General features: G+C 48.3%; 14 protein-coding genes across 14 annotated transcripts; 9 read left to right on the forward strand and 5 right to left on the reverse strand.

Moving 5' to 3' along the window:
* Nucleotides 1-405: 405 nt before the first annotated feature.
* On the forward strand, nt 406-1,279 carry ASPWEDRAFT_186174 (uncharacterized protein). Its single transcript, XM_040832120.1, has 3 exons — nt 406-895; nt 970-1,207; nt 1,257-1,279. Exons 1-2 carry the CDS (start codon nt 842-844, stop codon nt 1,195-1,197), a joined length of 282 nt encoding a protein of 93 aa, XP_040685611.1. The 5' UTR covers nt 406-841; the 3' UTR covers nt 1,198-1,207; nt 1,257-1,279.
* Nucleotides 1,280-2,289: 1,010 nt separating this feature from the next.
* ASPWEDRAFT_30884 (uncharacterized protein) lies at nt 2,290-3,248 on the reverse strand (the record flags this gene model as incomplete). Its single annotated transcript, XM_040833477.1, has 3 exons — nt 2,290-2,573; nt 2,620-2,986; nt 3,039-3,248. The coding sequence occupies 3 exons, from the start codon at nt 3,246-3,248 to the stop codon at nt 2,290-2,292; spliced, it is 861 nt and encodes a 286-aa protein (XP_040685612.1).
* A 137-nt stretch (nt 3,249-3,385) lies between these two features.
* ASPWEDRAFT_53694 (uncharacterized protein) lies at nt 3,386-4,995 on the forward strand (the record flags this gene model as incomplete). The annotated part of the gene is made up of 5 exons (XM_040837929.1): nt 3,386-3,499; nt 3,702-3,792; nt 3,846-4,344; nt 4,434-4,540; nt 4,577-4,995. 5 exons carry the CDS (start codon nt 3,386-3,388, stop codon nt 4,993-4,995), a joined length of 1,230 nt encoding a protein of 409 aa, XP_040685613.1.
* On the reverse strand, nt 4,961-6,584 carry ASPWEDRAFT_643314 (uncharacterized protein). Its single transcript, XM_040838737.1, has 2 exons — nt 5,153-6,584; nt 4,961-5,083 (listed from the first exon to the last, which is right to left on the reverse strand). Exon 1 carries the CDS (start codon nt 6,264-6,266, stop codon nt 5,220-5,222), a length of 1,047 nt encoding a protein of 348 aa, XP_040685614.1. The 5' UTR covers nt 6,267-6,584; the 3' UTR covers nt 4,961-5,083; nt 5,153-5,219.
* Nucleotides 6,585-6,992: 408 nt separating this feature from the next.
* On the forward strand, nt 6,993-8,793 carry ASPWEDRAFT_53695 (ankyrin repeat protein; the record flags this gene model as incomplete). The annotated part of the gene is made up of 6 exons (XM_040837930.1): nt 6,993-7,673; nt 7,735-7,945; nt 8,006-8,425; nt 8,475-8,582; nt 8,631-8,689; nt 8,746-8,793. 6 exons carry the CDS (start codon nt 6,993-6,995, stop codon nt 8,791-8,793), a joined length of 1,527 nt encoding a protein of 508 aa, XP_040685615.1.
* Nucleotides 8,794-9,693: 900 nt separating this feature from the next.
* ASPWEDRAFT_116802 (Rieske [2Fe-2S] domain protein) lies at nt 9,694-11,013 on the reverse strand (the record flags this gene model as incomplete). The annotated part of the gene is made up of 1 exon (XM_040828684.1): nt 9,694-11,013. One exon carries the CDS (start codon nt 11,011-11,013, stop codon nt 9,694-9,696), a length of 1,320 nt encoding a protein of 439 aa, XP_040685616.1.
* A 1,001-nt stretch (nt 11,014-12,014) lies between these two features.
* Nucleotides 12,015-12,437, forward strand: ASPWEDRAFT_30889 (DUF3759 domain-containing protein; the record flags this gene model as incomplete). Its single annotated transcript, XM_040833478.1, has 3 exons — nt 12,015-12,027; nt 12,082-12,222; nt 12,274-12,437. The coding sequence occupies 3 exons, from the start codon at nt 12,015-12,017 to the stop codon at nt 12,435-12,437; spliced, it is 318 nt and encodes a 105-aa protein (XP_040685617.1).
* An 849-nt stretch (nt 12,438-13,286) lies between these two features.
* ASPWEDRAFT_43956 (uncharacterized protein) lies at nt 13,287-15,039 on the reverse strand. Its single transcript, XM_040836149.1, has one exon. The coding sequence runs from the start codon at nt 14,971-14,973 to the stop codon at nt 13,300-13,302; it is 1,674 nt and encodes a 557-aa protein (XP_040685618.1). The 5' UTR covers nt 14,974-15,039; the 3' UTR covers nt 13,287-13,299.
* A 242-nt stretch (nt 15,040-15,281) lies between these two features.
* ASPWEDRAFT_117442 (glutathione S-transferase) lies at nt 15,282-16,078 on the forward strand (the record flags this gene model as incomplete). The annotated part of the gene is made up of 5 exons (XM_040828737.1): nt 15,282-15,346; nt 15,396-15,549; nt 15,596-15,706; nt 15,752-15,949; nt 15,995-16,078. The coding sequence occupies 5 exons, from the start codon at nt 15,282-15,284 to the stop codon at nt 16,076-16,078; spliced, it is 612 nt and encodes a 203-aa protein (XP_040685619.1).
* Nucleotides 16,079-17,650: 1,572 nt separating this feature from the next.
* ASPWEDRAFT_43957 (glutathione S-transferase family protein) lies at nt 17,651-18,725 on the reverse strand. The gene is made up of 3 exons (XM_040836150.1): nt 18,381-18,725; nt 18,014-18,336; nt 17,651-17,967 (listed from the first exon to the last, which is right to left on the reverse strand). The coding sequence occupies exons 1-3, from the start codon at nt 18,717-18,719 to the stop codon at nt 17,868-17,870; spliced, it is 762 nt and encodes a 253-aa protein (XP_040685620.1). The 5' UTR covers nt 18,720-18,725; the 3' UTR covers nt 17,651-17,867.
* A 464-nt stretch (nt 18,726-19,189) lies between these two features.
* On the forward strand, nt 19,190-20,079 carry ASPWEDRAFT_30894 (uncharacterized protein; the record flags this gene model as incomplete). The annotated part of the gene is made up of 2 exons (XM_040833479.1): nt 19,190-19,937; nt 19,973-20,079. The coding sequence occupies 2 exons, from the start codon at nt 19,190-19,192 to the stop codon at nt 20,077-20,079; spliced, it is 855 nt and encodes a 284-aa protein (XP_040685621.1).
* A 307-nt stretch (nt 20,080-20,386) lies between these two features.
* ASPWEDRAFT_30895 (uncharacterized protein) lies at nt 20,387-21,331 on the forward strand (the record flags this gene model as incomplete). The annotated part of the gene is made up of 1 exon (XM_040833480.1): nt 20,387-21,331. One exon carries the CDS (start codon nt 20,387-20,389, stop codon nt 21,329-21,331), a length of 945 nt encoding a protein of 314 aa, XP_040685622.1.
* An 839-nt stretch (nt 21,332-22,170) lies between these two features.
* ASPWEDRAFT_30896 (uncharacterized protein) lies at nt 22,171-23,008 on the forward strand (the record flags this gene model as incomplete). The annotated part of the gene is made up of 3 exons (XM_040833481.1): nt 22,171-22,351; nt 22,391-22,629; nt 22,865-23,008. The coding sequence occupies 3 exons, from the start codon at nt 22,171-22,173 to the stop codon at nt 23,006-23,008; spliced, it is 564 nt and encodes a 187-aa protein (XP_040685623.1).
* A 150-nt stretch (nt 23,009-23,158) lies between these two features.
* Nucleotides 23,159-25,501, forward strand: ASPWEDRAFT_161048 (uncharacterized protein; the record flags this gene model as incomplete). Its single annotated transcript, XM_040829806.1, has 2 exons — nt 23,159-23,307; nt 23,352-25,501. 2 exons carry the CDS (start codon nt 23,159-23,161, stop codon nt 25,042-25,044), a joined length of 1,842 nt encoding a protein of 613 aa, XP_040685624.1. The 3' UTR covers nt 25,045-25,501.
* Nucleotides 25,502-25,853: the final 352 nt, after the last annotated feature.

Here is a 25,853-nt window from a genome sequence, read left to right on the forward strand (position 1 = left end):
ATATATCCACAGCATTTCATTCAATCTCGACAACAGCCAAGTTTTATTGAGTTCTCGTAAGCTCCACATCCCACCAATGCTTCCTGTTCTTCGTATCGGACCGAATGCGCTGTGCTATACTGATCGGGCGCTATCAAGGACATATACAGCCGTGGCGGCAAATACGCCAAAATATATTCTACTCTACCCTACCATCTCGTTTATTTAGACGACAGACAAACATTCCAGGAAGCGAAAGGTCTTGTCGCGTGCGCATGACCCCGCAATCTGGAGAACTGAATATAAAGTCACTGGTATGACAGAACGGCTGATTAAAGCATTCAACACGTCGTGCAAACCAATAATAGCACTGTTGACCATCTCATGTGGACGAATCTCTTCATCATATCTGCTATTCCTAGGATTGGTCTGAGTGAGGCTCTCAATCATCGACCAGCGCAGTGACTTTGTCACTTCGGAAGTAATGGACGATAATATATTGAAGAGATGTCCGCCTTTAACGGTATATCAAATCCGACCTTATTGTATAACTGGTATGCTACGTTGTGCCGTATAACTACCCCGCTCCAACCCGACTAAACCGGTCCACGAGGAGAGAAACACTAGATTGTTTCTTCTGTCCTCATGGATGACAGGAACGATGCTTTGTATAATCTTGAAAGAGCGAGATTCTTGCCGCAGTAAGCATCACGAGGAATGGGGGATCGGATACAACAGCCATCGTCATGACCAGCATCTTGTACCATCTCAAGAGTTTGTAGTGTCTCCAGAAGCGCAGAGACGAGTGCATCAACGACAAGGCTAGCACCTCCCTTACCTCCGCGCCTGTCTGACCGAAAGCATGCATCTCACCCCTGCCTTATTCCACGTTCCGACTGGACCCCCAACTGAACGAGTACCGGCTTCGCTGGCCAAATATCAGTTGGTGTCTCTGCGTAGGATGTGCACCGAAATGAAATATCTTCCCAGAACCTCTGCCGTGGTCGCTCCGCTCGGTGCGTCATCGACTCCGATACCGAGGACCACGACGCCGAAAAGACAGCCGAGGTCACCAAGAACATCTGCGATGAGCTGAGCAAGCCCATTTGCTACTGCAGTAGCAAAAACGTCGATTCCTGCAATACCAGAAACGACGACCTCCCTGCATTCGCTGAAGAGTGCGAAAACCAGGGAGGAACGACCACCATCGACTGTTAGGCTATTCGAGGTATGTTTCAGAGAGAATGAAGTGATATGAGGCTGATGGTGAGCTATAGATACGACCTTGACTATACGTTCTGGAGATTCGGAACAATAATTAATAAATACTTAATTAAAAAAGAGTTCCATCCTGCCTCAAGTGGATGTAATATTTCTCATATAACATGGAAATAGTAGACAACCTGACAGTCCAGATAAATAGTAGTACCCGGCAAAGTCCGCCTCGTCCGCAAATTCCCACTTATCGCTGCAGCCTGGTGATTTGGTGTGGCTGGAGACATGGAATATATCCTGTGAATAAAAGACTATTCAAAGAAGTAACGATTTCTTTACCAACTCGAGATAGCCCCTTTATATACCATGCACCTCCCACTCTTACTCAGTTCTATCATCTTCCCAGCATCTACACTTCAATCCAGTCGTCCTTTGCTATCGTCTATCAATATTAAGAGGTTGCTTCTAGCAATCTTGAATCCTCAAACCACAATCGCATTTCGGGACGATTGTCGAACGCGTCGCGGTTTCACATATCCCAAATACGGTGTGGACAGTTACAGAAGACTGTAACCAGCAGTGTAAGTCTACATCTCAGTGCAAGCAATCCTGGTTTCCCCACTAACGAAAGCAGGCGAATTCGAGGTTCTATCTCTGATTTTAGAATATCGCGCCGGACCTACCTGGAGAGACATCGTCCGTTCTCTGTTTCGACACCGTCAGGAAAATTTCACCATCCAGATGAACGAGTCATGTAGACTCCCTGTTCATATATTTTCAGCCAAGGCTGTTTTTGGTATTTGTTGAGATCATCCGTTCGACTAAAAAGATGATCACTATGATTGGTCTTCATGGAATTATTATTTCAACAGTATTCTCAACGTTGGCGCGAAATTATATACTACGGAGCCATAGAAGATGGATAAGCCTGCAAATTCGGACATACGCTGTATCTAGTGAAACTGGGTAGAACCATGACGGACTGTAATTGCAAAACTGAACGTGAAAACCATTGAATCAAGGAAACTTCATCTCCACTGCTCTGTCGCCAATACCCCGTAGTCAAGCTCGAATAAGATCGAAAAAGAGAAAAACCTATTTCCTCATCTTATCCTTGCCCTCCTTCCTCTTCTTAATCGCCTTCCCAAACATCTTGGACATCGTGACAAGAAACTGAACCGCACATTCTTCGCTCGAGGCAGCCACAAATCTCTCTCGTTCAACCTTGCCAAGAACTGCCTTCTGGCCCTCTGGGTTGATCCAAAGGACTTGTCCGGTCGAGGAGAGGGCAAGGATATTGAGAGCGTTTTCATCGTTTCCGGTTACCATGAGTTTGATGATTTTGTCGTTGACAAATCCTGCGCCTGGGATGATTGTATCTGCTCATATCAGTAAATGTCTTCGATTCGGATACTGACGACAAACCTTTCCATTGGTTGCCAGACAATGTGAGATGATGGACCTGATTATTCGAATCAATGTAAAGCAGGTGGAGACTCTCATCATCTCCGACAAACGCCGTGTGGGGAATAGCCGACGAAGAGGAGATGGAAGTTGGGGTGAGGGACTCAACCTCTCCACCGGGTTGAACTCGCATTCCTCGAAGCCGGCCTGATGGATCCTGGAAGACGACAATCTGGGTGTCTTCCAGCAAACAACCACTCAACCGACTCTTCGGGTGAACAGGAATAGATTCGCCATCCCGAAGCAGGACGAAATTCCATTCTTCTTCATCTGCGTCGTACTCGTAGCATTGAAGGTTATGCTCTGCGTCAAGGCAGAAGATCCGTCGCTGGAGGAATAAGCAACTGTCCAATGGAGAATAGACCATTGTATCTACTTACACTATCCTCGTCAAGCAGATAGACAGCAGGAGTAGACTCCTTGACATCCGCAGCGATAAAGACCTGCTCGCGGACTTCATGTCCCGTCCACAGTTTTTCGATCAAGTCTCCGTCTTCCTCGGAGACGAGATACATTCCAGAGCCGTCAGGTGGCATAGCTCCGGTGGCCGCAGTGAAGTAGAGAGCGAGATCGTGAAGAGTAACATCCATTTCGTCTGGTAAAGATATTCGATTGAGGTGGATTGGTGAGAGACTGCTTGCTCGTTCAGAGGACTGGCTTCTTATAATCTCGCGAAACCATTCAGCATGTCCGATATCAACTGCCGAGCCAACACAGCCACGCCAACATGCTTGATATCACGCTCCATGATTGCTTTTCACAGTTGAAACACATAGCAGAAACTAATGCATTGTTGTCATATACATCTTTCCAGAATCGGGCACGAGGTTCACTCATCGATGTAGATCACGGATTGATCGGATTCAAAGTTATCAGATGACACTTTAGATTAGGGATAAAAGAGCCAGCACCTCCTCATTGGAAGGAGTGTGTTCCAGATTATTCTTCTTCATAGAACGTGGCACTGTTGAAACCCTAAGCTGACAACCATGGCTGAACACTTCACCTTGGACCCTGCGTTCTACGATATCGCGTGGGACTAGCACATCGAGCCCGAGGAAACAGGCGGTCTGCGATTCTCCCGCGTCCAGAGTCGGGAGAAGTGGGTTGTCAAGTTGAAATTCATCCAGCAAGGTTCGCTTCCTTCGAATGGTCATTGATTCCATTTGCAATCTAACACGTGGTAGGGCAACTGAACTTCGGAACGGGCTTCTTTATTAACCTTCCCGACGTGAACTTCCATGTGATCCTGACGGCGGGTCATAACCTGATTGACTCGAAAGGCAATCCGTCCGAGGGGTTGAGGATCGAACAGTTGCCTGGTGATCAGCCACAGCCGAACATGCAAGATCTGCGCACGCACGTGTGTCCCGAGTATCAAAATTTTCCGGACTCGGCGAATCTAGAAAACGACTATGGCATTATCCTGGTCCCAAAGGCCAATGATGTGCCTTCACGTGGGTTTGGGTTTGCGGTGAAGCTTGGTCACGTTGATCTGCAGAATGCAAGCCTGGAGATGTGTGGGTACCGGGCAGGTTCAGAACCCGGCAATTTGGACACCAGTAATGGGAAGTGCAAGGGGTCCGGGAATGGAAGGTTGACATACGAAATTACCACGGAGAAGGGCCTTAGTGGCTCCCCTGTTTCCATGCCTTACAAAGGACACGAGACAGTTGTTGCTATCCAGTGAGTCACTCGGCCATGAGATCGAAATAATCATGCTAAGCAAAGACCTCCAGTAACAACGCGCCGAGAAAGGAAGGGACAGGAAGCAGGGGTGCCCGTTTGAATACCAGAGTTCTCCAGCAGATCTTCAAATGGACTGGTTCGGTGTATGAGAACCAATCACTCAGAGTGTGCGACAACGAGGCACCCCCGGAGGGTCTCTATCTCCGCTTCATCCCAGAAGACGAGTAAGGCTGGGTGCGGTTGGGAAAGGAAGGACTCGATACAACGTTTGACATTTTCCCTGCCTATGCGCCTACGCCCAACGTTAACAACAATCCGTTGTATGTCTTTCGCCATCGATCTCCGCCAGGATGGCCGCAATCTTCGAAAGAGCGGTGGGTGCTGTGGGATGTTGTTCAGAAATCTGTTCGCTTGACCAATCATCTACAAGAATTCTGCTTTCCGCGCATTGTGCGCGATAAGAAAAATGAAGGTGGGGTGCGAATTGTGATGACAACGTTGGGCGGGAGGATGAGCAATTTGATGGAGTTTCGCATGAACTGTGAGGAAATCGCAGAGGAAGACAAAGAAATGGGCCACCTTGACACGCCAGAGATTTCCATCGAACGTCACTTCGGAAATAAACAAGCCAGGGTATGTATTGGTTGACCGGGTAAGATCTGATACTGACGAAGATGTTTAGTTCAACAGCTTTCGTTTCGAGAAAGGGGAAGGAGGGACATAGGGCGAATGGAAACTTGACAGTTCGGTATTCTGGGGATTGCGGTTAGCTAGACTTGTTTCAGGATTGCGCAATATGACATACTCGTGCATGATGCAGTATCAATGATTGACTACATCTCACACCGCCGAAACAGCGGGGTAACCGACATTCAAACTTGCAACCCCTCTGCAACTTCTTCAGTCCTTCGTTGGGTAAAGATTCGTTGTTTTTTCACCCACTCCCGGACAGAACCGTAGATCCTAAGTCTAAGCCACTGAAATGTTTGATCAAACCCGGCGCGAACCAGAGCCCAACGGTCAGGGATTTTCCGGAACTGTTCTTCGACGTGGGCGAGTATGTTGGGCCCCGCTTCAAAGACACTGTCGATGAATATGACGATACCAGCGACCAGGGGTATCAGCTGTCCGGGTGACTGAAAATCGTTCAGCGGCGATAATTGATTCCAGTAAATGGTTGTTTCAACGGCGATAATTACCAGAATCCATGCCAGCCAGCGTAGTATCGCGATTCCCTTTCGATGGTTTTCCCAATCGATCCTTTCAGCAATCTGTCGGTATTTCTCCTCATGGATCTTCTCTCCGTCTTCCTTGCTGATTTCTGCATGATTTTCGCGGTACAAGCGCCATGATATTTCGATGACGCGCGCCACCTTGTACACATACGGCAGGGAAAAGAGGGCATCAACTGTGCAAACAACCAATGCGACATATTGAAACCAGCCAGTAATAGACACCGGAGCGAAGAAAAAAATGATATTGGGAGTTTGCAGTCGAGGGAGGGTATGGATTAGACGGGCGAATGTCCACAGTAAGGCAGCACAAGTTCCCAGCTCAACCAGGACCAGGGTTATCAGGCCGATCGTTTCCCCGACGACATTCCGTGGATTTAACAGGGTCACTTTTGCGGGAAGAGACAAACTCATCACGATAAGCAGCACCATAATAGCCTCACTCGGACTAAACAACCCTTGGGCGGCAAATACATACCACGACGCCAAAAGGGAAAGGGTGATGCTACCCGAGGCTATCTTCAAACCCTTGCCATAGTCTTCCTTGATGCTGTAGTTGTAAAGAATCATACCTAGCGCTTGGAGATAGAACCCCACGCGCACACCGATCCCATACAGATCCTGAGCTGCATCTGAATTACCGACCGAAGGGTCGCGGGGTAACATTGTAACTGCTGCAAGTGTCATAGTGGGGGTAAATTTTTTTTTTTTTTTCGTCACAAGATAGTCGCAAAATAGAGTTAAAAGGAATATCCTGTCAGTCTGCAAATTTTCCCCGAGAAATACCCCAAAATTGGGCAACAGATATGTATGTGACGAGGCTGTATGTAAACATTGTGATGTGACGTGTCATATCGAAACTGCAACGGGCAGAGAAATGTCGTCCAACATTTTCGGGCAGAACTAGAATCACTCTGGAAGGGTATTCTTGCGTATGATCTGCCAGTAATCGCCCCAGATGTTTGTTTGTTGACTCATTTCAAGAGTCAATTCATCATGTTCATTTGGTTGGCCCCACTGGTGGCATTTGCAGTGCGGACATGCTGGCTAGTAGTAGTTACCAGGTCCACAGTTCCTCTCAGGCATCACGCCGCGAGGCTGAAAAAGGAGGGGTTGGCGTGGGTGAAGCGAGCACCACTAGCCTCTTCACCGAGGTTTCTGATGGAGGGCGTGGGATGGACCAAATGAAAACAACAATTTTCCATTCAGCTCGTTATAGCGTGCTGTCCTTAGTGACTTGGTATGTTGGGCAAAGATGAAGCGAGACGAGATGAGATGTTCGAGTGTGGTAGAAGAAGGTGGTGGATGAGATGAGCCCCATGCCATGAGCTGTCCTTCCTATCCCAGATATATCAGCGAGAGAGAGCATGGAATTCGGAGGGAAACAAGCAACTCACCAGCGATCGATCCATCATGGATACTATCTACCAACTCGCGCGAAACGGCACCCTCTCTGCGACAGACCTCGAACGAACTGATCGCAGTGGAATCGATTTCCTCGACCCGAAAAGCAGTCTCACTCCCCTCGGTGTCGCCGTCTGGCACGGCCATGTCGAAACTGTCAAACTGCTTCTCCAGCACGAAGCCGATCCCAACGGTGTTGAAGGAGCACGGCCTCCTCTCTGGGTCGCCGCCGCGAGAACGCGGAAGAATGCTGGTCGCCTTATCCAGATTCTTCTGGACAGAGGCGCCAATGCTGCGAAACCGTCCCCCGTGCCCGGTGACAGAGGTTCAACGCCACTGTTGAGCGCAGTCAAGAATCGCCTGTCCCCTGAAATTATCAGCGAGCTTGTCGATCACGGAGCCGATCCAGACGAAAAGATCAACAGGCACTCTGCACGAGATATTGCGGAGGGTAAGCGCCAGCGAAAACTCCTCCAGGCGATGCGACCGCGGAAACAGCGAAACACTACCCGCATACTCGAGGTTGGCAAGATACTTGCTTTTCTCATTTCCGTGGTGTATTGCGCCAATATGTGCATCCACGGTGCCGCTGCTGTGTGTGTTGAAGTTGCAACTGTTGGTGTGGTGGCTCATGATGCTATCAAACGACGCTTCGGAATGACCGGAAAGCTGGACGATCAACTCTCAGAGGTAGGTTGACACTCTAAATAAATTACCATCGTCGAGATTATGTGACTGACTGGCTTTTTAGGCCATCCTCGAACAGAAGGAAAAAGAAGAGCTCCTCGAGGATATGACGAAGTTCATAAACGATAGCCACTTGGATCTTTTTTTCCCTCCGGAACATTCCTTCTTGAAAACTGTCGTCGAAAAGGCTGTAAATTTGAAGAAGGACCCGGATAACACGTTGGATACAAAAGACTTGACCCGGGTGGCTCTTTACCAACCCGTCCTGTACTGCGGTATGAACTTTCCTTCCGAGAAAATATCATCGAACCTCATTGACAGTTCGATCGATGCAGATGACAGTGGATCGATGAAAGAAGGCCAACGGATAGAACACCAGAGAGATGTCGTCCAGCGCATCACCAACATCACCACCCGAATCGTTCCAGACGGAGAAGGTATTGAACTACGCTTTATCAACGAGCCAACCACACCCGAGATGACCCGACCATCACTCGACACAATCGAGGCCATCATGGGCGGTGTGCCCTTCAACGGATGGACAGAAATCGGCACCAACTTGAGAAGAAGGGTTCTTGAGGATGCCGTGTACGCGCCGCTCAACGGCGACGGTTTACAGCGCCCGGTACTTGTCTCTATCATCACGGATGGCTATCCGGTCGGGCCTCAAGGCACTCCGGAAAGGAGCGAGACGCTCAAGGGAGCGATTTTGGAATGTGGAAGGGTTCTCAGGCAGCATGGATATCATCCAAATGGTACGTCATAGTCATGATGGCCGATGTGGTTTCTTCTGACGAAAAGAAGTGGTTCGCTTTCAGATCAGTCAGATCGGCAATGATCCGGAAGCCGACAGGTTCCTTGCGGGTCTCAGCGACGACCCTGATCTCGAAGATGTCCTGTACTGCACCACAGGTAGGTAACTCTCTCTTTTGAGATGAAACTAAGCTGACGATGTGACAGAGCGATTGGACGATAAGTTCAGAACAATGAGGAATAACGAAGCGAGACTCGAGCAATGGGTATGTGGCGATATTTCCCTCCTTTCTCTCCTTTTTTCCTTACTAACTTCTTCCAGCTTCTTGAGCTATTGATGGGACCGATTATCGATGGGGACCGTGTGTGATGGATATATATATGGGTCGAATTTGTTGTGCTTCGCTGGCGAGGCAACAACATACTGCGACACCGATGGCGGCGAGACTTCATCTCAAAACGAGAGAATCGTTCCCTCTTCCAGATCTTCTATTCATCGTGTTCGACTCATTCTTTGCGCTGCTTTTTCTCTTACTCAGAGATAAGAAGGCTTCCTACCACCGTCAATTTCGCAGATGCTGCTGCAATGGACTTTCCTTTTTCACCTTCTCTCTCCTATTTGATTCAACATATTGTTTTGCATTTATCGCGTTCATAACAGATTGACATTTCATTGTTTTCATTCTTTTGTTGAGCAATGCATTTTCAGGTTTGACTAGTTTAAACAGTGCGACTAAGGATTGTTGTTGGATTTGAATTTTGGTGCAATATGATTTTGTTATCGACTATTCTAATGCATTCTTTGAGATTTTCCGAGTTGTACTCCGTGGTCATGGTGTGGAAATCGCAAGTCCGCGACTAAGCGATGAGTCCCTGCATTTCCGGGCAATCGTGGCGCTATTCTGTAGGGCCGGCGACGGCGTGGCTCAGTCCTGTGGGTCTGGAGGGACGACGCCCAACATACCACCACGGGCGATATCATACGCGTGACAGATAGCTGGTCGGGTAGTGAACATGCGAGTTTATCCTTCCGTCATATCGAGACTTGAAATACGATTGGTACCCATGGTGAGAGGCGTTGCGAGACGTTTTCTCTGCCATAGGTCGCACGAAGCCGTCACCGGTGCTACATTAGTGTAGGCTACTGCCCATGTCTATTGTGCTGTGCAAGTAGACGTAACGGATAACGTGTATGTCGGTCGGGAACCACGATTCGGATTCGATCATGTGTACAGCTGGGCGGTGAATATGCCCAACGACAGTTCGTTATTTATGCACCCACTGCCCCTACGGCATTCTCGTAGTACCGTTTATCCATACCAGCCTGCAATCGAGCCTCCTCGTTGAAAGGTCCTCGAATAGGCCCACGGAAATGCTTGGAAACGTTTGTCCGGAAGACATGCACGGGGTCGGTGCCTTCTTGCTCGCAAATCCACGTAAGCCATCGATGGCCGGTTGTGACATGTGTGATCTCATCATTGTGGATAACCTCCAAGACTGCGACACTTTCGGGGTCGCCGGCTTTGCGGAATTTCTCAATTGTCATGGGATTAACATCGAGACCGCGAGCCTCATGCACGAGAGCAATTATACTGATTCTCGATCGGATATCGTGCGCCGTTTCAGTGGCCGACAGCCAGAGACCGTGGTGGACGGGGAGAGAACCGAAATGAGAGCCCATTTCTTCGATTCTTGCTCGGAGGATGGAAAAGTGTTTCGCTTCGTCGGCGGCGACCTTTAACCAGTCGTGGAAGAAGGTTCGTGGTAGTTCCCTGCCGTGTCCTTCTGTCTGGAATTTTGAGAATCTCGCACAAATGTCAATTGCAAGATCAATCGCCCACAACTCGATATTTGCGAGGGCATGAAGCATTGCAATCCTACTCTTCAGTGTTCCTCCCTTTCCAGGTCTAGGCATGTATTGGGGTTTGACCTCGGTCAATCCTTCGCGAGGAGGTTGAGCTGGCGGGCTAACGGTACCTCGTCCGAGCTCCATCGGAGAGGACGAAGCCTCCCTGCTCGTGAATGTAGAGAATAGGTGGGTAGTCAACTCGATCTTGTGTTCTGGATGAGGCGTGTTCAGGATGTGAACAGCCCAGTCACACACCGTCGCATTATCGTCGAGGTATCGAGCGACTCCCGGGTCTCCTGGAGAAGTAGGCACAGTATTCTCCGCTCGCTGATTCTTCAACTTGACCTTTTCACTCACAGGCTCCAACTTGACCAGTCCGACATCTTCAGCAGGGTATCCCAGCGTCACAAACTCGCCCCGAACATCAACCGGGAAAGTGCACGCGGTGATCCCGACGCTGGACTCGCCCGTCTCTACGTTGAAATCGTACGCATGCCAAGGACACGAGACGACGTAAGCGGAATCCTCAATATCGACCGAGGAGTCAGCCATGGGGCCACCGGCGTGAGGACATTCCGCCTCCATGGCAAAATACGACCATCCGTCATCGGTCTCGTTAGCTTTCGATCTCGACGGGTCGATGGACGGCAGGCGGAACAGCACCAGGCGCTTGCCGGTCGATAGGTGAATCACATATCGCGATTGTTTGAAGTCCGACAGCACACCGAGTTTGATCGACATTGTATCTGTGGAGCAGCAATGAGACGGTGGCGAAAGGAGAGTTCAGAAGTCCAAGGCGTGCTTTTTTCGTGTCGATTTTGAGATCATGTGATTTGGTGGGCTGCCCCGCGCTAGTCCAGATATGGTTAGGCCAGGAGAACGCCGACGCCAAGTCCCTGCCAAGACCTCCGCCAAGATCGAAAAGGAAAAACAAAAATAATGCGTTTTATGAAGATTATTAAGTATGCAGATATGCATCTGTGTATGTATCCTGATGCACCATGTCGAGTCAGTTTCTGTGCTGTTTATCGCTGCATTATCCCTGGTGCATACGCAGACCTGTCAGACATAAGATAGGAATAAGACGTAATTGATAGTACTCGGTCAGCAACATCAGGAATCAGCTCGGAATCAGGTGCAACGTCTGGACTAATTAATGACGCACTGAGATACCAACTGTTCGATGGAATACTCTCTCATTCCACGATACGGGGCCTCTCACATGGGAACAAGTATCAACATCCACATTTATTTATAATAATCATCTAGCAACGCAAATAGCCACGACTAGGCGGAACTCTGCGGTGGCTCAGCTCCGCTGCCCCTCATCGCATCTCGCCCTGCCCTCCCCTATCCAGATCCCTGACATCATGGCCTCCACAGCGTGGGGCGTGCCCTACACGGATATGAACCAAGCACCAAATCACAGCGCCACAGCCCCCCGCCGATCCACCATCGCAACCTCAGCTCTCCATCCACAGGGCGATAATCTCAACAGGGCCAGCCTATCAGCGGGCGTACACGTGTCTCGGAATTGCATAATCGCAATAACGGATGGGAGTCTCACCTGAGAGTCAGCCCAACCCACCGCTGATCATGCTGGTTCCAGCATGAGGGACGGGAGCTGAAGGGCTGAGAAAGGACATAAATACCCCTCTATTCCCCTCCTCGTTCTGTTTCCCATCCACAAACAAACACTTTTCTTTTCCAAACCACTCCAACCCTCATCACATCTATTCAAAATGACTTGGTTCGGTATGTCTTGGACTTTTCCGCATCTTCTCATCGAGTCAATACTAACTTGACCAGGCGACGACCACGAGAATGCCCACCACCACAAGGCCGTGAGCGAGGCTCAGGGCCACGAGGGCCACCTCTCCCACGATGCCATCGGTGGAGCTGCCGCCTACGAGGCCATGAAGAAGTGGCAGGAGCACCAGGCTGCCAACGGTACGGTCCCTCATACCTGACTTTCCATATCATCATCTAATGCATCTACAGGCAAGCCTTCCGACCACGCCAAGGCCAAGGAGATCGGTGTCGGTCTCGCTACCGCTGCCGTCACTCACCTGTTCGAGACCAAGGGCCTCAACGCTATTGACCGTCAGAAGGCTGAGCACCGTGCCAAGAAGGACGCTGAGGAGGCTATCGCCCGTCAGTACTAGAGGCTTTACTTTACCTCTTGATATGATTGCGATGAATATATAAATCAATTCATACCCATTTATGATTATATCCATGAACAGCTAAATGTAGTGTTATTCCTGATTCTCATCGTAAACATAACTTAATCGGAGCTGAGGGTGAGGACATCCGTGGTTATCAGACATTCAGGGGCAGTGCGGGGTCTGCCGATCAACGTGTATCCATGGAACGACTTCACATTATCTACGATATCTTAAAGTTGAAATAGTCATCCCTGAAGATCCATCAGAGTGCTAACCTTTTGTCCATGTATGATAAACACAAGGAATATCTATGCCGAGAACGGCTGAAGAGCTTGGCAATTTAAATGATACTCTATCTGTATCTGAGAAATTAGTTCCTTTGCCAATATTGTGAATATATATTCCGATGCAGCTGTATAATTCAATCAGTCATCTAAACCCTTGATGTCTTCCATGCTGGACACTAAATCAGTTCGTTTACATTCCTGGAAGTCTTGAGATAGCAGTGGACAGATATGCTAAGTGGCATCTTTATCGGGTGGGCACCAGAGCTATACAGAAATATTAAAAATCAGGTCACATTGCATTACTTGAATCGGATACAATCAAGGTAACACTGTGTGTGCAGTTTTACTTTATATTCCTTTGAAATGACCATACTTAAGACCAACTATATTATCACAGGCCAGTTGAATGATGGATGTACAGAACTGTTGTTTAGTATAGAAAAGCCCAAGTTTGTTTGTTTAGACTATATACCTGCCATAGACGTGACCATCGACATGAGAGTAAAATCAAATAAACTTATCATAAGTAATCATAACGATGAGAGGAGAGAATTCTTGTCTAGTCATACAATTTAATCCCTGCAGCAAGTCGACTTCGTCACAGACAGTCGACAATAACAGGAAGCAGCAATAGCCACGTCAGCACAAGCCATCGCGATATCCCGCTGCATCTGAATCAACAACGCTTCCTCCTCCTTACCACCACGCACCAAACACTCATACAACCCATGCAATCCCCAAACATTATTTGGTCGAGCCTTTCGCCGGGGAAACGATTTACTCAGTCCGAGGTCTTCACGGTAAACCGTCTCTGCCTCGGTTACGTGCCCTTGTTCGAGGAGAAGCGCACCGAGAGCATGTCGAACGGGCTGCATCCAGGGATGTGGATCAGAGTATGGTAGTGCATCTTCCAATTCGACTGCCTTTCGCAGAGAAGAGAATGCGATATCATAGTTTCCCTTGCGGTATTCCAGTTCGCCTTTCAGCATGGCTCCTCCGACGTTGAGGACGTCGCTCTCCTTGGTCGGAATGCTATTCAGACGTGTTTCAGGGACAGCAGCACGGGCGGCTTCAAAGTGGGTCAATTCTGTATCAGCCTCGTCAGTTCGACCGAGTACGCTGAATGCAATGCCACGCGCGTAGTGTATCATAGCTGTCGTTGAGCAGAACAGTTCCTTATCAGTCGGCAATTCCAGCGAGAGAATCTCCTCCCACCGACCAAACCGAACTAGCGCATGTGGCAATGCACCCAGGAAGCTTTCTACCCAGTCGGCCATTGGGGGACTGCGGATGGACAGTAATGGCACGTCAACAATATCCCACAGCTTCTTTGCAGCGCAGATGGCATCCTTGGATCGACCGGACATGATGGCTGCGTACGTCTTCGCGTAGACGTTATGCGCACGATACATGGTGTAAATCACCGATCCTGTCTCCCTCGCAAAGTACTTGTCGTCAGACACCATGGCTTCATGGTTGGAGTCGACTGCACGGCGGTAATCGCCGCATGCAATGTCGATATGCGTGGGCATGTGCAGCATATGCGAGCCATCGGGAACAAGACGACGTAACCGATCAGCGCCGGGTAGTGCCAGTTCCGCGAATGGTGACATCTCCATGAGATGGATATACAGATGGGGAAAGGCTGGATTCTCCGGGCCATCTGTATGCTTTGCCATTGCGGACTCGAGAATCTCACGGGCTTCAACAGTGTGAGGGCCGGTTGGCTTTCCGGTTTCTAGACTCCAAAGTGCTCGAGGACTGATGCACATTAGTGCTTCGACGAAGAGCGTGATGACTTCTAGGTCATTCGGATAGGCCTGGTATACCGGACGAAGGGCATCGGCGTAGGCCAGATTCAATACTCCTAGATCATCCGGTATGTTTCCTACCGGGAACCTCGCAGAGAGTGCTTTGATGATAGCTTTCTCAACAGGAGTCGCCTGTTCTGCTAGTTCAGCAGCACGACTCAACGCGGAAGTGGCTGTCTCGATACTGGCTTTGAGATCTTGCCGGTCAAATCGGGACCACGCCTTGTTGTAATTCGGACCGATAGCGTAGGCGATACCCCAGAATGCCATGGCGCAGTTTGGATCGGCCTCTGTGGCTCGAATAAAGCAGCGCTTTCCTTCTTCATGGTTGAATGAGTAGGACCAGACGAGGCCGCGGTTGAACCAGGTCTGAGCCTGTGGAGATGAGATGGTGATTGAGCGGCGATAGTCGCCGAGGTCATAGTATTCTTCCATTTCTATACAAAATGAGGTTTATGATAGTACCTAATGGAGAGCTCACTGTCTCTTAAATATTGTCCATCGGAGACTTATCGATAGAGTCATGCAATTCGGACACTTTTCACTGTCAGTTATAATAAACAACATCCAATCATGAATCTGACCAAACACCGAGAATGATCCGCATCGGCGATTGCTGACATCCAATCGGATATTAATGACAGTCTGACAGGGATTGTGATCACATGATAACCCCTCATTTCCACCTTAAATACCCCTCTTTATCTCACTATCTTCAACCAGTTTCATCAACATACGCCGAAATGTCCGCCAAGCCCGTTCTTCACTATCTTGATATTAAAAACCTCGGCCGTGGAGAGGTTGTTCGGTAGGTAGCCAATAGAATAATAATCCTGTTTAATTGTTAATATTTCTAGCCTCTTTCTCCACGATGCCGGTATTGATTTCGAAGACAAGCGCTATCCGCTCGATGACAGCTGGGCCAAAAACAAAGCCGACCTGAAAGAAAAGGGTCTGACAGTCACTGGCTTAGTGCCGTCGCTGGAATACAAAGGCGTTGTTTTGACGCAGGTTGGTCACCTTCCTACGACGTCATATAAAAATATTAATGGTGCAGCACATCCCCATCCTGCGATACCTATCCCGCGAACTCGGCCAGTATGACGGCGAAACCAACTACGACAAATGGCTGGTTGATGCTGTTTCCGACATCTACATTGACTGGAGGGTACGTCGTCTTCCCTTGAATGTTACTTCTCATCTGACAATGCAGGACAACTGGGTGCGAAACTTTTTCAACCCCTTCCCCGAGTACAAGACCGAGACGGCACCGGCCTTTTACAAGAACATCGACCACTACTACTCCAAGGACAAGAGCGGTCCCTATCTGCTTGGAAATACCGTCAGCTATGCCGATTTTGCGGTGTTTCAGGCGATTGATAATGATATTACTACTGGTGGTATTGCACAGGTATGGATATTTTCTGAGTTGATTATAGTGATGCTGACGATGTAGGATGCCCTGCCCGAGTCATTGGTCGTGTTGAAGAAGGCCATCGAAGGTCGTCCCAATGTGGTGGAGTATTTGAAGACTAGGTAGATTCTGTTGGTCTTAGGCATTGCAGATGGGTAGTCGAATCGTGAATATTGTACATTCAAATGCCAACTTGGGAAATTATCATATCAAACTCATTTATCTGTCTAACTTCACCCCTGGTAGTATGTGTGCACTAGACATCATAGTTCAGAACAAATTTAACGTAAGCTAAAGAGGGACAACAGAAGCAACTATCACAATGATGAATGTAACTCAGTCCTGACTCTCAGGCACTCGCCGTGCCATCCACTCAGGCACTTCAGCCATAAAACACACAGAAGAGCAAATCGTCGTGAAGTCAGCACCCGTGGAACGATCGACAATACTGAATGCCGGACCAAAGTGCCTCGGTTTATTCACCCGATCAAGATGACCAGACAGCCAAGCAGGCCATTGCGCCAGAACCATCTCTTGTATTGGCCATGTTTCACCGTAGTAAGAGACGTTCGTATTACGATGGAACTCATCCCCAATCAAAGGCTCTTCGTCTGCCTCTGGGTAATGCAGCCAGAGATTCATGGACGGTGCCACGAGGAAATCAGGAGATAGAGCTTTCAGGCTAGCGGAGAGGACGAGATCCGATCCTTTAAACGCTCGGGGGAGGAGGTGCTTGGCGTACCAGGTGTTGTGGGGATAGGCATGGGCGCAGTAGATACCTACAGTGCCGCCTGGAAAAGTGTCAGATATGGATTATTATGATAGGGGGTGCATACTGACCCCCTTGGTAAAATGAAGGCATTCCGAACAGACCTCGTAGGTATTCGTAATACGGAAGAGTCTGGACATCGATGATGGGATTATTGTGGCTGATGAGACTGCCAACCGGCTTAGTGATGTAGAGGCGACATACAACCGTGACTCGATATCCTTCTGTGAATTTTCGTATTTGCTGTTGGCAGTCATTGTAGAAGGCATCCCATTGGATTGTCGATGTGCTCTGCCTGCTTCAGTTGAATTTGACCTGATTGTCTTGTACCGGATGGCCATATCGCCCCCTTTAAACGTTGATGGTAGACAAACTACCAGAGAGCCGATTTGATGCTGTGAGTATGGGACTTTTGTCGGTCCAGACATTACAGTAAATTGATAAGGCTCTGCAGTAACTCTGCAGAACTCCAGACAGTTCTACAACTCACTCAGAACAGTCGGGAGAAGCGTCTGTTCGATACTATGGATAATCCCCTAATCTGCCGGATGGAATGTACTCGAAAAGTGATTCGCATCAATACTCCCACCAGTGAAGGTGTCCTGTAATTCCCGTACACGATTCACGTCATCACGACTAGGCAAATTCAGATGTCGAGAAATACTATTCTCCGTATGCCAGTAGATTCGAACCGGAGGGGATGTACGCCGTGTCTGTTCGGGTGTAAATGTGGGAGTGCCAGTCGAGGCGATGGGCATATTTCCTCCACAGACGAATGTGGTAGATTTGGGATTTTTTTTTTTTTATCCATTCTCCCAGCAGGTCGAGGATTTTGTAAAGGGCTTATTCTTGGAAAGATGGGATGGAGTCGCTGTCTTCGTTTTCGGACATGATGGCTTGCGTGGAAGGTTTATAAGATAAGTGATATGGTGGTTCACTCTATACTGGTATCTATGGTAGATATGACGTGGATTACTGCCTGGTATACAGTTAAATTAGGCATCTACGTCGGATGACGGATCAGGGATGGCTTCATCCAGGGAGGAAACACCTAATCGTATGTACAGAAACGCGTTCTCCATTAAGATTTCCTCGCTTGATTCAGTCCACAGTTACAAAGTATTTGAGTACCAAAGGTCAGTGATGCTACACCCACGCATAATCCGGAAAAAAGCGATCGTGAATACGCTTCGCATACTCCACCACAACCGGAAAGCCATTGATAATAGACTGTGACTCAGGAGCCCTACAAAATTAGCATCTTCTCTTCAGAAACAAGATAAAATACTCACGCTGGACAAACACGCGAACCGACAATAAACCCGTAAAGTGTCGCGTCGACCTCTGTCGGGTCCTCTCCACCCAACGCCCAAAAGGGACTATCGCCGTCAACCTTAGCTCTAGACGATACGAGTAGATCGTTGATATCTTTCCAAATCTCTTGCTTAAACACTTTGATCTCTTCGTCTGAAAATCGCAGCGTTCCCTGGTTGTAGAGCATCTGTGTTTGTTTCCGGTAGACCATATTCCCGATGATCACGCGGAGGGGATATGAAAATGACGCGAAGAGATGGTCGCGTACGGTGTAGTAGTTGTGAACCCATTTTTCGTGGCCCTATCTTGTCAGAATTATCCACGGCTTTACTGAAGGGGAAATACCTGTAGAAAGTAATACCTATCCTCTAACAACGCTCGCAACGCAAGATCGAGTGTTTTGTCTTTCGGATGGAGTTTGGCGTTTAAATCGGGTAATAATCCATCACCAACCAGCTCTTGGATTATGAGTGTTGAATCTGAAATCATCCTGGAAGTCCCTTTATCCTCCACGGTAAGATAGGGAATCTTCCCTCGTGGAGATTGAAGGACGGATCCTTCCGTGGCATTATACGCGACATTGGCCAATCGCATGCGTGCTTCGAGTTTGTTGACAAAGGGAGACCATGTATAGGTGCCGTGGCCAGGGAGACCGCGGTAGAGGGTTATTTGGGGTGAAGTCATATTGGTTTTTTATTGATTGCTGGATCTCTCATGGGGGATGAAGTTAATATATAGACAAGAGGCTGTGTATAGCGTCGGTATTTGGAATAGACAACAGACCGAAATGTCCGATGTTAGCTTGTTTGATTGGCCAATCTCGTTTAATTAGCATTCCTTCAAACTTTATAATTCAAGTGTTGGATGCTTAGTGCTTATTTGTAGATGACTGCCTAAGAGCTATCTCATTTCGTACTAGTTTATCCATGCCAATTAGGAATGCGTATAGAATTGAATGCACACATCCTGACGTATGACGGAATATCCAATTGGGATATCTGCCTAATTAATGAATTTTGTGAGTCATCTAAATTATGCTGCACATTGCTTCGTCTCGTTGATACTTCATCTCTTATCGCCATCTCCACTTTCGTGCAGTATCTTATCTCTTATCTATAATTTATCTTATCCAATCTTATCGATATCTTATCAGCATGGTTCTACAGTCTTCATCTGCACTGGGTGTATTCGCCAAACTCCCACCCGAGATTCGTCTCAACATCTGGGAACACCTCTGGGACGACCTTTTCCCTTTTGGAGTGCGCAATTTTAAATTGCCAAAGCTCTACATTGGCCGGACGACACTGGCCATTCTCCGCGCCAGTCGACAGCTATACGAGGAGATATCACACCACTTGTATGCAAATCTCACCTTGGAGATTCATATCTCACCACGATATTTCGCGAAGGACTGGGCATTGTTCATCTGCAAAAACCCCCATGCTGTTTGGCGCATCGAGAGTGAGAAGGAAGCTGTCTGGTATGGGTTTCTGGACTTTCCGTATTACAAGGCGAAGATAGAAATCGTCCTGCATGCCCCGAGTCCGGATGATCCTGCTCAGGTGCATCTTGTCTGGCACAGGGCTCATAAGATTGTGGATTTTCTCAATCAAATGCCTGTCTTAAGAGCTGTGACTATACGCCTACATCCCTTCGGCGTCGAAAATGACTGGTGCAGGAACGGACGAGCGAATAGAAGTATACCGTACATGGACCTTCGCGATTACGATATTGCCTTTTTGCCATTCACCCGGCTACGGAATGTCGAGAAGATAGAGGCCGTCACGCATTCGCGCGAGCTGGACGAAGCTATCAACTGGAGAATCATAAAGCATGGGCGCGAATACATTCTCCGTCGCCATTGGATTCTTCCTGATATCCCGAAATATGAGAAGGTTGCTCGTGCGTTCTCATATCTCGATCTTTACCTTGCTCAGGTTCATTACCGTCTTTATCGCGATCTTCCGAGGCTACGGGGGAAGACCAAACGGAAATTGCTTCAGCGGTTGTGTTGGAAGCGAATTCAGCGCAACGGCAAAGGTGAATTGCAGGAAGCTAGAGAGAAGATTTGGTATCTGGAGAGTAAGAGGGAGAATGGGAGGCTTTTGCAAGAGAAAATATATGCGTGGTTGTGGTGTATTCCTGATCCAAGAGCCGATTGGCGCCTGCATCTGGGCCAGACTGGTTGTTTGGATTGGGCTTGACGTATTTTGACGTCTTTAAATAGCTGCCTGTGTGCCCCGATTAGGATGTATGCCTACTTTGCTCTGAGTCATCTAGTTATAATTTTATCATGAATGTCCACCTTCATACATTCTCTTTCCTCCGCCTATTAACTCTTGATCAGCATCATGGCTAGATCGGAACTAGGAGATTTTGCCGAATTGCCTGAAGAGATTCGAGTCTGTATTTGGGAGTATCTTTTCCCTTACGGGCTTCAGGTCTGGTACTCTTCTCCATTGTTTTATTATGGCCCAACAACTCCAGCTAGCGTTCTATGTGCTAGCCGAAGACTGTATACGGAGATCTCAGGCCATTTGTACAACAACCTTAGCCTCGACATTAACATTTCATCTCAATACTCAGGACATGTATGGGTAGAATTTACCATCAAGAAACTAGAGGCAAGGTGGCAAGTCATGGAAGAAGATGCTATACAGCGCGGCTTTCGAGACTTTCCATTTTACAAGGTCGATCTGATAATAAACATGCAGGCTCCGAATCCCCGTGAGCCAGCCCAATTGGGTCTACTCTGGTACAAATCCAAGAAGCTCGTCGAATTTCTCAATCTAGTGCCACGATTGAAATATGTGACGTTCTGGTTGAAGAAAGGCCCCTGCAACGATTGGTGTACGAACCGACAAGCAAACCAGAGTATGCCAAACTTGGACCTTGATGATCACGATGTTGCGTTCTTACCTTTTACTCGGTTGAAGAATGTTCAGGACATGGTAACATACGCACATTCGGAGGAGCTAAATACTGCTCTTGACTGGAAGGTCATCGACTACGGACGAGAATATATCTACCGCCGTAGATGGATCTTTGCTGGCGACAGCGAGTACGAGAGTGTTGCTCGCAATTTCGACAATCTGGAACGGTATTTGAGTATCGTTGACATTTGCATATATCGACGTGTGATACGACTACAAAGCCGAACGGCGGATATATTGAGTTCAATACTTACAAGGGATCATCTACAGCAGGAGAACAGGATAAAAGAGCGCAAGGCTCTTGAAAACTGGGTGTTTCATTGGTTGAAGAGCGTTCCGGATGGAGAGAGGAAGGTGGAATAGTGGTTTCCATTTTGTTGTCTTGTCGCAGTTGCTCATTTTGTATTCATAGCAAACAGATCCTTCCATTTCTAGCATAAACAACGAGTTACCTCGTCTTCTTCCTCTCATCTCATCAATTCCCCGTCGCTTCATTCCAATCCAAGTGCAAGAGAGCCTCTATCCACTCATCCATCGTTGAATGATTCACTCAACGCTTTCTTCACCATTTTCACCCGCCGCTATTTTGTTGACAGCGAGCTTTTTCGGCGTTTCTACATTTTGCACCTTCGTTATACGCGACCTTTGATGATCATGTCTTTGTTTTGAAAGTAGGTGGCATGCCATTCCATGCAGATTCGATTCTTACAAACATTTAGTCCTCCTCCGCTCCTCGCCGGCGCCTGCCCTGCTTCACTGATGTAAGTCCCCTTGCCATTCACCAAGAAGCATACTAACGTTCATTAGTGAAGATGATATGAGTCTTCGCCGAGACTCCGATGATACAAAACCCGATCGACCGATTTTCCACCCTGCGTCAGCCACCTCATCGAATCGACATGGCTCGCTTAGCAGTCGATATCTCATCGGTCTGGCATACAGCCGTTCTACACTGCTGGCAACTCGCACTGGACAAGGCTATCGCGCGGATCGAGGCTCCTCCATATACTGGCAGATTGTCTGAACAAGAAAGGAATCCTCAGATGGATAATGCATTTCTGGCTTGTTGCAAAGCCTGTGAAACGCAGCGGACGCCAATGGACTGCAACTGCCGGACTGAGTCGTCACACTCCAGAAGGATCTGATCAGGGTATCTTACCCAGAATCTGAAAGCTTGCGTCAATTATCTCATCAAGAACCATATGGATGTCGATCTCGAAATGGTTCGTTCAGCCGTCGATATCTATACTGATCGGAATACGGCCTGCCATGCAGAGGTTGGGGCTCCGGATATCGTCAACGACTTGCCAGCACTGGACAAGACTATCGCTCGAGATATCCAGAGGCTTCCCCAAATACTGCCCGATGGCTTGAAACCGAAACGTGAGATTTTGAGCCTCTAATGGATTTCTGCGGAGACAGTGCAGAGTGGTTCGCAAAACCGGCCGCTTGATTCCGAGTCCAACCCTCGTACCGATCGACAACAGCATCGCCTTCGACCATCTGGTCAAGCAAAGATCGGTGTCTCACAAGAGGTCGGTCCAAGACCTCAAATCGGATCTTCACAATCTTCGACAAACCCGACGTCTTCATCTGCCAAAGAGGAGGGTCTCCATGCCCCTTGCGGCATTCTCGAAGACATAGCGGAGCTCGAGTCAAAGGTACGCCTGACACTAAAGACGCTTTATGTCAAGCAAAGAAGTATCTCCAGGGCGCTGGACGAGATTGAAGGAAAGGAGAATTATCGGGGTTATTCATCGTCAATCATCGACTTGTATTGTCTTTCACCAGATTCATTGTATGATCGCACCACAAATGAAGATTTTGACTTTAATAAATACTGCCTTAATCCATAAAATACCCGTCTCTTGAATCTACGTTGCATTGTATTTCTAGATTAGGCTAAATGAAGTCATCGCAAGACTGCAAAACCCGGATAATCCGGCGGAAATTCCCCAGATTGCGAAATGTGGGGATGGAATGCGGGGCAATGTCCTCTGCGGTATAGAAACTGAAAGTAAATTCCGAAAGGTTAAATAAATTAACCAAAGAGGGGTTGCATCGAATTAAGTTTACTGAATATATATTCCGAAAGGTTGAATGATAAAAGAGGGGTTGTTGCATTGACCGCCACAGGATATATATAATGGCCACCAACGGAGAGTAAAAGCATCAAAATACAGACTCAATATGCGGACTCTTTTGCTTGCACTTGCTGCCAGTACTGCAGCACAGGAAATATATATCACCACCACTGGCTATACGACGCAATGTTCGCAAACAGCATCTCCAAGTTATCGTTTTCAGCCATTCTCCTACACTCTGAATGATACTGTTCGGTAAGGCAATAAATATAATGATATGAACAACTCTAATTGTGTAGATATGCACAGTCTATTCCATCTCCCACAACGACCAAAACCTACGGCCCAGCCTATACCGATGCCACTTTGCATTTGACAACAAGTCTGTCTACATCGACGTGGGGAAACTGGATCCCCGGACAGACGGTGGTTAGCGCGACAGACACGGCAGATCGATATGGCCAGGCAGCATGGTCGTCCATGTGGCAGGATGCTGATCTGAAGAACTACACCACGACTGGGCTATACTCGACGACTGTCAGTCCGACGGCAGTTCCGAGCAGTGAGCTTGTTCTTCCACCGCGCGATTACTTTGGTCCGACGGATTGCTACAACTTTCCCGATGACTTTGTCTTTGGTGTTGCTGGAAGTGCAGCACAAATCGAAGGTGCTATAGGTTTAGAAGGAAGATCGCCGTCCTTCCTGGAGAATCTGGCGACAGGCGATCAGCCCACCAACTACGTGACCAACGAGAATTACTTCTTGTATAAACAGGATATTCAGCGTCTGGCGGCGATGGGAGTCGAGTACTACAGTTTCTCGATTCCGTGGACGCGTATCCTCCCGTTTGTGCTGCCTGGGTCACCGGTTAATGAGCAGGGACTGGCGCATTATGATGACTTGATCAATACTGTATTGGACGCTGGCATGCAGCCGGTCGTGACGATGTTGCACTTTGACAGTCCGTTGATGTTTGTTGCGAGCGACAATCGCTCAGCACATCCCGACATTGGCTACAACAATGCCGGATACCAGAATGAAACCTTTGTCGACGCATTCGTCAACTACGCCCAGATCCTCCTGACGCATTATGGCGATCGCGTCCCGATCTGGGTGACCTTCAACGAGCCCCTGCTATACTCGTACAACTTCCAAGGCGTCGACAACGTCGTGCACGCCCACGCCCAAGTCTACCACTTCTACCACGACGTCCTCCACGGCACGGGACAGCTGGGAATCAAATTCAACGACAACTTCGGGGTCCCCAAGGATCCGCACAACGCCAGCCACGTTGAAGCAGCGAATCGGTTTCAGGATCTGCAGCTGGGCTTTTTCGCCAACCCCATCTTTCTCGGAAAGCAGTATCCGGCGTCTGTGCTGGAGACGATGCCTGGCGCGAGGAAGCTGAATCAGAGCGAGCTGGAGTATTTGAATAACACGGCGGACTTTTTCGGGATAGATCCCTACACGGCGACGGTGGTGTCGCCGGCTGACGAGGGGATTGAAGCCTGCGCTAAAGATGCATCGAGTAGCAATGCCCTCTTTCCCTATTGCGTCAAGCAGGAGACGATTAATATCCACGGGTGGAATATCGGCTATCGCTCAGACACCTACGTCTACATCACCCCGACCTATCTCCGCGAATACCTCTCCTACCTGTGGAACACATTCCGGCATCCCATCGTAGTCTCTGAATTTGGCTTCCCGGTGTCTGGCGAGTCAGAACTAGAACTATCGGACCAGCTGTACGATTCTCCGCGGAGTGTCTACTACCTCTCGTACATGTCTGAGATCCTCAAATCCATCCACGAAGACGGGGTGCATGTCCTGGGTGCGCTGGCGTGGAGCTTTGCCGATAATTGGGAATTCGGGTCGTATGAGTCGCAATTCGGGCTGCAGGTGGTGAATCGCACGACTCAGGCGCGGTTCTACAAGAAGAGTTTTTTCGAGTTGGTGGATTTTGTGCGCGGGAGGATGGATAAGTCGGGATAGCTGTTTCATGGAATAGGATAGAAGAATATAGGATCGGAATATTAAATAAACTATGGTATAGCCTAGCTGTGTCGAGTATAGAGGGTGTCTCAGAAGACGCAAAAATGGGTTTGTCTCAGGTTGAAACGCCGCGATTCATGGTTCGGGGCTAGACGAACCTCACCCGCATGGAGTACTACTCATACAGAACTGGGATAAGGAGTTTTTTTTTTGTGTTTATGCTCAAACTGGCTACAATAGCGTTCCGTTTGATGCCCTGGCTAGTACTGTTGATGCCAGCACGGAGTGATTGTGACAAGCTTAGTTTATGCTGTAATTTTATTGAAGCTGGCTATACTTCTTTTAGCTTGACTCATTACTCAGTTCTATGCTATGCTGGATGACTATCTATTATTCAGATGCACTGATGTGTTCGAGTCTATCCCCATCTAGTTAGACATAATATGGCCACTAGCCTCGCAAGAATACAACTCATCGATTCTCGAAAATACCTCACAGACCAGCCAGACCAATCCTTGATCCACTCGATCGCCCAGTTCGACTGTGTAACACGGTGAAACCCACCGTTCACGCCTTGTCCAAGGTTCACGGCCCTTCTCCCCAGAAACCCACATGCTATATCTCACGCACGAACGTCGATCACCACCTGTCGTCTGCTCGGACACCTGCTATCCGAGTTTTATACTGACACTGGCTGTGGCGATCGGGGATTGTAGAACGGCGATGGTTTCATCTATTTTCAGCATACACTTATATCCGTGATGGTAGAGATAGATCGATGGAGAAAAAGGTATAAGAAGGTGGTTCGT

Source organism: Aspergillus wentii (genome assembly GCF_001890725.1).
Source record: "Aspergillus wentii DTO 134E9 unplaced genomic scaffold ASPWEscaffold_7, whole genome shotgun sequence".
Taxonomy (NCBI): domain Eukaryota; kingdom Fungi; phylum Ascomycota; class Eurotiomycetes; order Eurotiales; family Aspergillaceae; genus Aspergillus; species Aspergillus wentii.

Excerpts from the sequence above, each read along its gene's own strand:
- ASPWEDRAFT_186174 (XM_040832120.1), top strand. The coding sequence starts at position 842 with ATGCATCTCACCCCTGCCTTATTCCACGTTCCGACTGGACCCCCAACT. Across the intron at positions 896-969 it reads CTGGACCCCCAACTGAACGA|AACCTCTGCCGTGGTCGCTC; the intron begins GTACCGGCTTCG and ends ATATCTTCCCAG.
- ASPWEDRAFT_43957 (XM_040836150.1), bottom strand. The coding sequence starts at position 18,719 with ATGACTTCACCCCAAATAACCCTCTACCGCGGTCTCCCTGGCCACGGC. Across the intron at positions 18,337-18,380 it reads ATAGGTATTACTTTCTACAG|GGCCACGAAAAATGGGTTCA; the intron begins GTATTTCCCCTT and ends CTGACAAGATAG. Across the intron at positions 17,968-18,013 it reads GGTTCGCGTGTTTGTCCAGC|GGCTCCTGAGTCACAGTCTA; the intron begins GTGAGTATTTTA and ends CTAATTTTGTAG.
- ASPWEDRAFT_43956 (XM_040836149.1), bottom strand. The coding sequence starts at position 14,973 with ATGGAAGAATACTATGACCTCGGCGACTATCGCCGCTCAATCACCATC.
- ASPWEDRAFT_643314 (XM_040838737.1), bottom strand. The coding sequence starts at position 6,266 with ATGACACTTGCAGCAGTTACAATGTTACCCCGCGACCCTTCGGTCGGT.